Here is a 13,034-nt window from a genome sequence, read left to right on the forward strand (position 1 = left end):
GGATGAGTCATTTGTTCAATATTGGAAATTATATTATTACAAATGTAAAAGAACCTGTACCAGGAAGGTTGGCATTGATTGGGTCGGTGCTTTACTCAAGAGAGTGAAGTTGACAGTAGTCAGGAAGCAGATTAGCATCTCTGCAAATTGTAATGTTTTATTTATTTTGTTGCCAACTATAAATACATATAAATAAAAAAAATGAAAATAAAACATTTATGAAATGGGAAATATCTACAGCTAAATAACAGCAGAATCATCAATGATACAAATCATTTTGAATTCTATTCTGTGTGACTGGTGCTGCAAAAAAAGGGTGTGCAGCATTTCACACCTCCAGAGAAAATCACTTTGGACCACCTTGTCAAAACATGCAAGGCTGCTAACCTTGTGTCGCACAATGTTGCCTACAACATATCCAGTTATTTTAGCCTATATTCACTTACCTTCTAATTAGATGGCTTACTTTCATAGCATTTTCTCAACTAAAAACATATTTAGTCCTAATAGACTGAAAAGTCAAAACTCACCGCTCATGATTCAGCGTGTCGAAACAGTCCGATCTAGCTTGTGTGACTCTGACTGCAATGTGTGTGTGTGTGTGTGTGTGCGTACGTCTGTGTTGTGTGTGCGTGTGTCCAGAGGTTAAGCGTCCAGTGATGGTGAGTGCTGCGCTGGTCAGCCCTCATGAGCAGACAGACATTAAAACATCTCTCAAGTTCTGACCTTTTTATATTTCCACACAGACGCACACACACACACACACACACACACACACACGCACATGCACATACACACACACACACACACACACACACAAAAGCACACAGTGACCCCACGCCCATTTGAGTGCAAGTTCAAGTCTGTTCTGTTCTTGATTGGCCCTTGACATGACAGGAAGTTGACCTAATAGTAGAATTGTAGAATTCAATGTGCCGACTTTGATACAAACTGTTAAACCAAACATCAAATCGACCACAGGAGCAACAGCCGACGGACAAGCATGAATAAGAACAGCGTGGTATGAATGCAGAGATGGATAGACAACTAGCCTTGGTTGTTGGCACGCTGTTTTGAGGCTATGGATTGATGACAGATACATTTGGTTGTAGTCAAGGGGTCATGAATAAATAGACTGATGAATGGACGCTCCATTGTCGTCGAGCTGTCATGATTACAGATAGACAGACATACGGTATAGATACACAGTAGACAGATATAGTAGCTATAGGTAAATAGATACCCTTGGTTCAAGTCTGTCGGTCTTCAATGTCCTTCCTTGAAGAACCTACAAAGGGAGGATCAAAACTTTAATTCCAAAAAAAGCCATCAGGTCACTTCTTTAGAAAAGTTCCACTCACCTGAACAGAGAGAAGCTCCTCTCATTCTGCGACATGGACGTCTTCTCTGTGCGTCGACAAACTGATAACGAACTAGTGTTGCTCACACACTTCACATTAGCCCCCCATCACGTTCTACGCTGGTTTGTGAAGCCTCCGGCGAGGAGCAACGCCCGGGAACTCTACGTGGGAGGAGGAGAGGATAAAGATCCTTCAGCAGGGAAGAAGAAAAATAAATAATGAAGACAAACCACATGTTGCGCACCCACAACACTCACATGTGGTGCAACTTTTTTGCATCACCTTTTTCTTGGATGTGATCGCTAGTTTAAACGTGCATGATGGCCACTTTTGTCGCGTACCGTGACACGATTCCCCCCCCGGGGAGGAATGTCAGCAGCCTTCTTTAGTTCTTAATTGGGAACACTCAGTTGTTGCGGTGCTACGGGAGAAGGCTGCCTGCCCAAGCAAGTCATTGCTATGACAACATGCATCTGCTCATGGATCTGTAACCCTTTGGCACCCAGCCTGACGCCCTCACGCCCACTCAGCAAGCTCGCACAATTCATATACAACGCTGGACTTCCAATGAATGGGATGAAACGACACCGCTACATGTTAAAGATGACCACCAGAAAGACAAAAATGTTGGTTCGTTTGAATGCTGTAGTTACATTTCACAGCCAAAATTTACAAATGTAGTCATATATTACATAATGACAAATATTCTGATTCTAATTGAACAGAATTGGATGGATACAGTACGTTATGTTTATTTGTTTATTTTTAACAGCCTCTATTTCTATGACTGTACTCCAATTACTTTTTGTCATATTTGTTAAAACTGTCAGTATCATCTGACAATAGTACATGAGTGAAACAATCTGTGAAAAAAAATGACTGACTTATTTATTGTGCACTCACAATAAATAATTATTTATTATTATTTATTGTGCACTCACGGGCACACTCATAGCTGGCACACCCTGTGGGCTTGCACTGACCAGTTACCTTAGGCTTCAGGAGCTTCGCTGAAACTATGGCAGAATACCCGCCTGCGGAAAATGAAAAAATAAAAAAATGCAAAGCAGGGTACGTGAGTTGCCATTTAGAGGTGGAGCTAACCTCAGGCAGCTGAGAAGATCCAGAAGCAACGCGAAACTCCCAACAATTCTGCTTGACAGGTGTTTTTTTTTGTTTTAAATCTTGAAACTGATAACATTAAGTGTTAAAGTGACACTCCATTAAGTAATGATACCAACGTAGCAGGCGTGGCTACCGTCGACTTGTTTACAGTACTACTGCTAGTTTAGTTTTGCTAGCGATTCCATTATGTTGAAGCTAGATATACATTCTCTGTGAAAATCATATGTTGCATGTTAGTGAGCGGCTTTGGTCGGAGACTCGAGGGGGTGAAAGATTAGCTAAGTGAGGCTGCACTTAAAGTTTGCTAGTAGTTTTAACACTGCAAACTCATGTATGTAAATATACACGCATGGACAAAATTGTTGGTACCATTCCATTAAAGAAAGAAAAACCCACAATTTTTACTGAAATACCGTCAAAAATTGACAAAAGTAATAATAAATGTAATTTCACTGAAAATTAAATAATACAAAATGAATAAATAAAAAATATGGTCTACCTGTCATGAGCCATCCTGCAGTTCTCCTGTTGGAGCCTGGGTGGCGCTTTGCGCCCTCTCGCTCCCCTCCCCTCTCTCTTTCCAGCACCTTCCTTGGTCATGCACCTGTCACCAATCAGCCCTTGTTACCACCTGCATTTAAGTCTGCCTGATCCCGGAAAACCTTGCCAGAGTATTACAGCTTCTCCAGCATTCCAATGGCTACCCAGTCTCCACGTAAGCTAGACAATTCCTCGTCTCCTTTCTGACCTCCGTGTCTCTCCTTGTCACCAAGTGAATTCAAGCCGCCTGCCCTCGTCACGCCTGCCACGCATTCCCTGCCTCCACAACCCGCCAGCGCACCTCAAGGAAAATCTACATTTCCCTTTTTCAATAAACTGTTCATCACAACCTCTCAGCCTCCGCCTGCTCTCAGGTCCAGTCTCCATCCATTCATGACACCACCCAAATTATTATTTAAAAAAGAAAAATGAAAATGACAAAAATGATGGTACCTTCAAAGTAATGTTTTGTTGCACAAACGTGAGGCGATCACTGCAATCAAACGATTCAAGACACATACCCTGTGCCAGATGTAGTAAAGCAGCCCCAGAACGTAATCAAGCTTATTCACTAATTGGGCCGAGTAATGTTACTAGTGTGGCGCAGTATAGTTTAAAATTTAGGTTTAATTACATAGTGGCACTAGTAGTGGAAAAAACATACGTAATAAGACACAGTCATTCTACGTGTGTGCTGAAGTGCAGACAAATACATAGACCTCAAGCTGGATATCAAGAAAAAAAATAAATAAAAATGGTTTCCATATCTGAATGTAAAACTGTGGTTTCCTCTCTGGTTTCACACCAGTGTAGGCCCAAAGTATTCGGAACGGATTGCATCGCCATGGGAACACAAGTATCTTGCTACATAACGTGGGAGGAACGCAACACATATGATCCGCATTTAGATGGATGTAATTATTCACACACCTGCAGGAGGCAACGCTTCTCTTTTGTGCTTTGCCGAAACACATTGAGTGCAACAATCCCATGAAGCTGTTTGCTTTACACAAGTAATAGAAATATGTGTAAAGCTGCTGGTCCACCGAGTCATCTTTGGGGCCATGGTAACAAAATAATGAGTGACAGTCAATGTTGCCAAATGCTGATTGACTTAAAACACACATTATCTCATGAAATAAAGTCAGATGGCCACTTACGACGAGTCCATTTGTTACCTAGCAACACGAAGAGTGTTCATGTTGTGCTATTAGTGACAACAAACTCACAGACATTGGGAGTCCGAGCCATGTTTGTGCAGCCTCTTTATTGTCTCATCATATTGTGTAATAGTATTAGGATGCCCAGGCAAGTGGAATGGAGCGTGCTTCCCTTCGACCCAACACATGCGCGCACAGACACACACACACGCTTTGCTCATCAATTATTTCTCAAAAGGAATGAGCAATGCCCTAGATCACCTAGTGCCACGAGATGACACCAAGCAGGTGTTATTCCGAGTACAAAATATGAGGCAGCAAACTCACTCTCTGGAACACCTACTGTACACAACGTGTCTGCTATTATCAAGCTGGTGTAATTAAGCGCCGAAATATAAAAGAATATAAGAAGAACATGGAATATTAGGGCCTCACTAAATAAAAAAATAAAATGATGGTAATAAAGTTGTAATGCTAAAATAATAATCATAATATTTCAAGAACAAAAGTACACCTAAACCTATAAGGTATAACTTTATTCTAATAAAATGTCTTTTTCACACTATTTTTTCCCCTTCTTTTTAATAGTATTCATTATTTACTGTGTATAACCACAGTTATACATTCGTGCTCGTGTTATGACTGTAAAATGTTGAATATTTTTTAAACTATTCATGTAAAATCATGACTTTTGTTTTATATTACAACTTGAATCTTGCAATAAATAGATTTATTTTTTATATTATTACTTTTTCCCATATTACAACTTATAACTCAAATTTCACATTTTCCCTTGTAATATTACAACTTTTTGAAAAACATTAGTGGAGACAACCACGAATGGTGAAAATCCGTAATGAATTGATGCTCCCTTATATCTGCCATTTAAAAAAAAAAAAAAAAAAAAAAAAAAAAGGGCGAAAAAACTCCCACAAATAAGCAGGGATCCGTGACAACCAACAGATAATCAGCAGGTTACCCCAAAATCCTCGATTAGGTGAATTTGCAAATGCCGAACTGCAAATATGCCGGGGTCAATTTTAGACCTAAATAGATTTTTTAGTGAACTAAGTTTCTTCTAAGAATCAATATGTTCTATGGAATACTATACAGTATGTCCTATTGTACTGCAATATACAGCGGCTGAAATAAGTATTTAACACGTCACCATTTTTCTCACGAAATATATTTCCAAAGGTGCTATTGAATGTGTTCTTTGGAGTTACTACCTTATTCTTGTAAATTTTGACTTTATTCTGTATTTTATACATTCTTAGTGTTTGTTTTTGTTTTTTTGCCTTACTGTAATGGATAATTACTAGGAGTGAGGAAATCTATACACAGCGCATCATTTTATTCCTTCAAGCCGCTGCTTGGAAGGTAATTGCAGACAACTTTGTGAAGCTGTTTCAAGAGTCTTCACAAGAAAAGGACTACCAAATAAAACAACGCATTGAGCCATATTTCATTCCTTGTGTATTTTTATAAACCAAGACATCTGGATTAGCACAATCAAACGCCAAACATTTGAGCTGTGAGGCAAGTTTATCCAAAATATGGAAGTGGACAAGGAGAATTGACATTCCAAAGAAATGGGTCCCAGGTGGAGGGGTCGACACCACCCTATATTAGCTTCACATTAGGTTTCAAATGAAGGAATAAAGTCATTCTTAAAAAAATAAAAAATAAAATAAAAAAAGGTTACATCACTGATCACCAACAGGATTAGCACTCAAATTATGGTTATGACACACACACACACGCACGCAGGCATTCACACTTTGATAATTTAATACACACACTAACAAGTTTTCAGTACCAAGAGCTCTAAAGTTGAAACATAGCGATCTGAAAAAAATATATACATAATCATATGAGGAAATACTGTGGAATGGTGTTTTAATAAAATGGTTGCAAAATGTTCCAGGAAAGTTCATCCATCCATTCTCTAAATTTGCAGGTCAGCTGGAGTTTATCCCATCGGACTTTGGGCAAGACACCCTGGATTTGTCACAGGCCATATATAAACAAACAACCATTCACACTCAAATTGATGCCTCTGCATAATTTAGTCTCCAATGTACGTACCTAACATACTTGTTTTGTGTAAACACAAGGAGAACAGGCAAACGCCACACAGGGAGACCCGACCAGAGTGTCAAAACCAAAATCTCAGAACTGTGAGGCAGACATGCTCATCACTATGCTGGAATAATTCAAAGTTGGGAAATTTGGGATTCAGGGGATATACGGGGTATGGTAATTGTCAGGAAACACAAATTACCAGTTAATTACTAGTACAATAAGTGGTTGTGTATTCCAAACTTTGTCCATCTAATATTTCCCAAATTCCTGCGGTCCACTTCCCATGGAAAGTTTCTGGAAATTTCCCATAATTGTTCTGTCCCTTTAAAAGGAGTCACTGAACAGAAAAGGGAATCAAAATACTCAAGACAGTTTGTACAATGAAAAGTGTGCTTCATCACCATGGCAACAAAAGCACTACGCTTGCAAACGCAGCTTTATACAAATCTTTGCTTCAACAAAGATTCCGCCTCTCACTTTTGATTGACACTATAAGAGTGTTATTAATTTAGTTTATTATTGTGGTTGGCATTTGCAGTGGTGTAGAATTAGAGATCGCTACATTCCAAATACCTACAACCAAGATAATAAAAAAGGTATTAATAAGAATAAAAATCAGACATGCAGTTACAAAGTAATGGCAGTGAGCTACAGGTTTCATTCAGTCTGTTCATGATAGTGTCTTGTTTGTACTCAAAATGCATCTCTCCTCTTCATGCTATAAAAACATGGACAGTTTTTTTTGGTTTTTTTGGGAGTGCGTCTTCCTCTTGTTCAGTGACTTAATGGAATAAAGGGACTCAAAACTGTTAGCGTAGAGATCAATTCCACAGAGCATCTGTGTGTTCGTGTTTGTGCTACTTGGTGGTTGCGGGAAGGTCTCAGTGCTGCTGCTGCTGGTTTCGGGGGTGACTGCCCCCCATTGAATTTTTCACAGCGTCCTCCAGTGACTTTCTGGTGACCAGAAGCCGCACCACATCCTCTTTCTTCTTTGTCAGCCTTTTCCGGGCCTGGTCGTGAGTCACCATGGTCATGTCCCAGCCGTTTACCTTCAAACACAAACAATGTGGATTTGCTTAGTGGCTAAACAACTTGGTTAAATAGTGTTCTTGTATGGAGTTTGAACATAAGATGTTTGGGCAGCGTGGGGAGCCTCTGCAGTCAGCTCGTGGTCACACGGTGCCATCTAGTGGACGTTTCAAGTACCTGCATAATTTTGTCTCCCATCATTAAGCCGGCCATGTCTGCCGGTCCCTTTGGCGTTATTCTGGTCACATAGATACCCTGGGGGGAAAATAAATAAATATACATTAATAAAAAAAAATAAAAATAAAAAAAAAAAGATTAATTCATTAAGTGACATCCAAAATTAATTTACAGCAAATAATACGCAAAATACAGTGGAATTACTAAGAATGAACGCAATACAGTTTTTCATCATAAAACCTTTTCAATAGTACAGGACATTTTAAAAGTACTATTTTAACATTCTTAACTGTCAATGAGGTTTAAGAAGCCATGACAATAAATTATAGTAAAATATATATTTTTTATAGGCGATACCACACAAATACATTTCCCCAAAAAGGCTAATATTTTGACACACCACGATTCATTTTCTCTGAAACCCATTATCAGATTTTCAAAATTCTTGGTGTATTGCACACAGGTTGAAGTGGCCACTCAAACAAGATTTTGCATTTTGACAGCCTTTCATTTTTGGGAAATCTTGTCACTCATTATTGCTCTGCTGAGTGGCAATTAAAAATCACAAACAAAAAGACGAAAAGAAATGGCTTGTTATTGCTTGACAACTTTCCAGCAATTTTAAATAAAAAAAAATAATAATAATAAAAAAAAAAAACAAGGAATGAGCACAACAAACGCCTCTAAATTCCTCCATAACAAAAGAAATTCAAGAAAAAAAAACCTATTAATTTCTAAAGTACATGACTTATTCTACTACCCACACTGCTGTTCTCACAAATAGTGTTCAATTGTTCTTATTTAAGTCGAGTTATTAGGGCAAGTGACGTCAGTTGAAACGTCACGGTAATTTTGATGCGTCGATTTGGAGCAATTGGTGGATATTTTTACCTGAATTTTCTATAGGCGATACCACACAAAAACATTCCCCAAAAAGGCAAATTTGTTTCTCAATACAGAAAAAACTTTCTGGGGAACCCATCATTTGACTTTCAAAATTCATGGTGTGTTGTACTCGAGTTGAAGTGTCCATTCCAAATTGACTTAGCATTTTGACAGACTGTCTTTTTTGTCACGTTGCTATTTTTACAGGTTGCGAAGTGGCTGCATACACATTTATTGTGTTTTATGTCTCATATCCGATCATCATTACGTACACGACTCTCACTTTCACAGTTACACAGCACCACAAATGGCAAACAGAGTAATTGACGCCCACCCAAAAAAAGGTTTTTAATTTCCTACAGCTGAGACAAGATGGCAGAAAAGCACCTTTTATATCAGACAAGGCTATATAGCCTAGCTAAAGCTCATACACCGACTTCAACATGGTTCCCTCGCACCAAGATGTCACAGTTCAACCACAGCATGTGAATGCAAACTGCAGTTCGTCCAACCCATTCAAACAGCTCTTTCTTCCTCACTCTAGAAAGGGTTGTGCACGTTCAAAAGGAGCAGGGAGCAAAAGCAATCCACAATGTATGTACAGCACTGATGGTAAAGATGTAAGTTGACGTTGGCAGAACTCACTGTTTTTATTAATGAAACATATCAGTGTTGCTGATAAATGGGAATTGGCCTGTTAAATTCAATATAATCAAATGATATATTATTATATAATTAATGTCTGCCTGGTGATCCGATCATGCTGTTTCACACGTTTAAATAAAGAAAGTTAATTTAAGACCATTCTATGTGAATGATTTGCCTTAATTTGTTATTTGAAAAATATATTGTTTTAAAGTGATTCTGGGGTAATATTTGAATTTGCCTACCACTATTTTATATTTTTGTCTATTTGACACTCATGAACAATTTAAAAATAAATCAGAAGTAAATATTTGGAGGACTACTTTTTACTTCTGCTAATGCCTAGATCAGACTACAGGATTTAAGCCTCTATAGTGGCCCGATTAGCGATCGCGGCCGATTTCCCAGATTTTGTCGGCAGTGACGAAACTTCTTGCAGTGTGACATAATCCACGACCAACGATTTGGCTCCGCGGTAGCCCTATGACGCCAACATTTTTTGGGTATATTCCGTGTAGTGTGACATATCAATGACAAAAGCACACACCTTGACGTCAATCAATAGGATTGCAATTGCGACTGGCGCTTCACCTCTCTTGCTTGCTGTTAACATACTTGGTTGGCGTTGTCAACATTTATTCACACACGCGAAACAACGTTTAGCGATGCTATATAGCATGACTGGACAGAAAGCCGGCATATTTACGTACAAACGTTCCTGCGAACATTCGCTTGCTAGGCTACATAACATTATGTTGTCTGTTTGCGAGCCGTATCGTATTAAAGGTACGTGAACATAACTCAAGCTCTTCTTGAATGGACAGCCCACTCCCGAGCACCGGTGACAGCACCACATTTTTTCTCTTTTTGTCCTTTTTTTCCCCCCAACACAATACATTAAATTGCCGCAATTTAAATTGGTGATATCGTTGCCATGGTAACGGGTATATCCGGTCACATTGTCTGGTGACATGTTTTGTGGTCCTGTCTCCATGTTTATTTGACAAGATAAAGCCCGGCAAGGGTAAAAGACGGGATAAGGTGGTGGTCCTAATAAACGTCGTGCAATGCTGCCAGCGGCTTACCAAGATTCGGCACGATTATATGGCAGTAGTCTGACATAGTGCTATCGTTAAAGACTACATTTGTCTGATCCAGTCATTAGTTGAGTCACATTGTTCCAAAGTAACAGTACTCTTACTTGAGGACAATTTTTGGCTACTCAACTCTCCTATATGTATTATTTAGAACATAAATAGAGTGCACTTACTTTGTCACATTTGTCCTCTGAAAAGGGGTTCTGTCCAGGATCCTGGTCAATACCTCCTCCGATGCTGAAGCCCAGGATTAGATTGTCTCCCTGTCGCAACTTTTGGATCTCAATCCTTTGCTTTTTGACAGAAGAAAAAAATAATAAATCATGAGGTGGTTTCAAACAACTGGTGCACAAATATGTGACGGTGCCCTCATGCAGAACAAATGGTTGATCCGAGAAGTCGGCCCTGCCTTTGAGACAGAACCATAGTGTCAGTGTTAGTGACACTGAAAAGCAGCTGCAGGTTGGATGACTGCAATTGCGGGGTGGCTCATCAACACAAAGACTTGCTGTGTGCGTGTGTGAAGCAAGCATACATTCCATCAGCGGTGCAGCTGATACAATGAGGTCTAAAGAGGCCTGGAGCGCTGCCTGGAAGTCATTCAATCAATGAGGTGTCAGCGAATCAGTTTTAAGAACCTCAAATAATTATAAAACGGCAGCCAAAGTCCACTCACACTGTTCATTCAGAGTCATCCAGAGGCATAATAAGTAAATTAAGTGGCTGTTTTGGCCCCTATGAACATTCAAGGGGGTTCCAGAAAGCATGAATGGAAATCTGGGCCTAATTGGTCACGGGTGAAAAATATTTTTTATTTTCTTCATTTTTACAGGTCATAAAGAGACAAAATAATCCTAAAATATAAAAACAATGGCAAAAAAAACTGGTTGTACTACCAGAAACTTTGAATGGTATTTTTCCACTGAATAGTTGTGTTTATTGTATTTTTTCTTTCTTTCATTAATTCATTTTATTGTCTCTGAGGCTGCTTCAGGTTCAACTACATGTCAAGTACAGGTTATTCATACTACAACTGAAAATAACTAATATTTTCATAATAGATTAAACTGACACTTTTTTCCCCCCATAGATTTATTATGATTCTGTTACTGGTTTGGTCTGTAATATGTGAGAAAAAAGGGAAAATGTTGATGATTGCTTTCCAAAGTAAAAGCAGATGTTGGCAAATGTATTATTTTGGTTAAAAACAAAGATAATCAGTCTCCTTTCATGGAAGACTACAAAAATGAGAAAATATTTACAGTTGAGGACAATTTTCAGTTAATCAATGGATCTAAACGAATAATCGATTCGCAATATAGTTGTCAGTTGATTAATTGTTTTACTTAAAAAAATTACCTATGTAACATTTTGTCTATATTGCACAGCATTATGTCACACACAATAAGAGAACTACACTACCCAAATAACGTAAAACAAATTCAGAGCTCTTTGTAAAATTATGTGCGCTAGTCTTACTTCTAAAATGTTGCACTGTGTAAAACTGATTAATTGATCAGTTAAGATGATCTTTATTTTGTTACTGCATCAACTGAAATTTTTGCCATTTTATTTCTTAGATTTCATTTATTTTGTGCTGCGCCACTGGTATGCTATTAAAAGATTTTATTTATTTACTTGGTTTGAATCACTGCTGCACTATAGCTACATATAGAGATATACAAAAGTAAGTGTTGCGATAATTTCATTTTATTTAATTAATTAAAATAAGATAGTTGTGACAATTTGGACATGCGCCCCCCTTCTTCATGCATTGACCTAAAAGCTAAGAGCAATTAATCAAAATCAAGGGACTTGGAGAAAGAAAGAACAAAATACGTGATTGGGACATCCCAACAAACAAACACTGTGGGAAAGGGGAAAAAATCAAATTCTGCTTAATTTAAGGCTCCTAGCAGTTCATTATTTAAATAGTTTGTCCTAATTAATCCTAATCCTGGATCATATCCCAGGGCACTTAAAATACAAACAACCATTCACACTCACAGTTCACAGTACAGCTATGAACAAGAGTATTCATTGAAGATGTGCTAACCATAAAGCACACTGCTACTGCTAAATCAATTTAAATATCTAATTTAGTGGATTAAGAAGAAAATATATTTAGAGAATGGGAGGAATACATAAAATACTATTTAATTAGCTCCTGGCCTCTGACAGAGAGAGATATAGACGTTATTTATAAAAAAATTTCATAGGCAAGGACAAGGTTCAAACACTGCACTTTATATGGCTTGCAGTGCACCTGGTCGTAATTTTGATAATTCCCACAGCTCCTGAAGGCACCGCAGTTTTATGGAAGCTTGAAAATCATGTCATTGACGGTGACGCCCATTGGGCTATCAACAACCACTTGGCAAACGTAAAGCGGAATTGTCATCTTTTAAATGTTCAGCTGAATGATTGAATGACGAATGTCCTAAATAAAATTAATGTTACTGACGCTTTGAGTCAGCTTATGCTTGGATGCGTTCAAGTGCTCACAAAGCGACTAATCTTTTCGCTACAACAGCTAGCTAGAGTACAGTGCGGATAAAAATATATCTAATATTAAGTTGGTTATTTAACGGTGTTCATTTACAAATACGTGGACTACAGGCGATGGAGAATGAAAAGAAAATAAGGGCTTAAACTTCGCGTAAGAATGTGAAAAATTAAGTAACATTGACCGACTCAGTCCTACTCCCAAACATGAACTTACCACAACGGCAGTCAGCGGCTGTCCGGGTATGAAAGACATGTTTATTGTTGAAATGATCTGCGGGGAAATAACAACGTAAACGGCAACAAATTAAAGGCAAAGTTGTGGAGGGGAGGGGGGAAAAAAAATCCAAAGTGAGGCAACTTCCTTGATGACTGCTACATGAGTTTCAGCAGGGCTGATCCCGAGGTGGAAAACTGGGCATAGA

The 13,034-nt window shown here is 38.5% G+C and overlaps 1 protein-coding gene across 1 annotated transcript; it reads right to left on the reverse strand.

Annotated features, from left to right (window-relative positions):
* Window positions 1–5,622: 5,622 nt before the first annotated feature.
* tax1bp3 (Tax1 (human T-cell leukemia virus type I) binding protein 3) lies at window positions 5,623–13,020 on the reverse strand. The gene is made up of 4 exons (XM_061683758.1): window positions 12,827–13,020; window positions 10,278–10,397; window positions 7,478–7,555; window positions 5,623–7,320 (listed from the first exon to the last, which is right to left on the reverse strand). Exons 1-4 carry the CDS (start codon window positions 12,863–12,865, stop codon window positions 7,153–7,155), a joined length of 405 nt encoding a protein of 134 aa, XP_061539742.1. The 5' UTR covers window positions 12,866–13,020; the 3' UTR covers window positions 5,623–7,152.
* Window positions 13,021–13,034: the final 14 nt, after the last annotated feature.

Source organism: Phycodurus eques, chromosome 8 (assembly GCF_024500275.1).
Source record: "Phycodurus eques isolate BA_2022a chromosome 8, UOR_Pequ_1.1, whole genome shotgun sequence".
Lineage (NCBI taxonomy): Eukaryota > Metazoa > Chordata > Actinopteri > Syngnathiformes > Syngnathidae > Phycodurus > Phycodurus eques.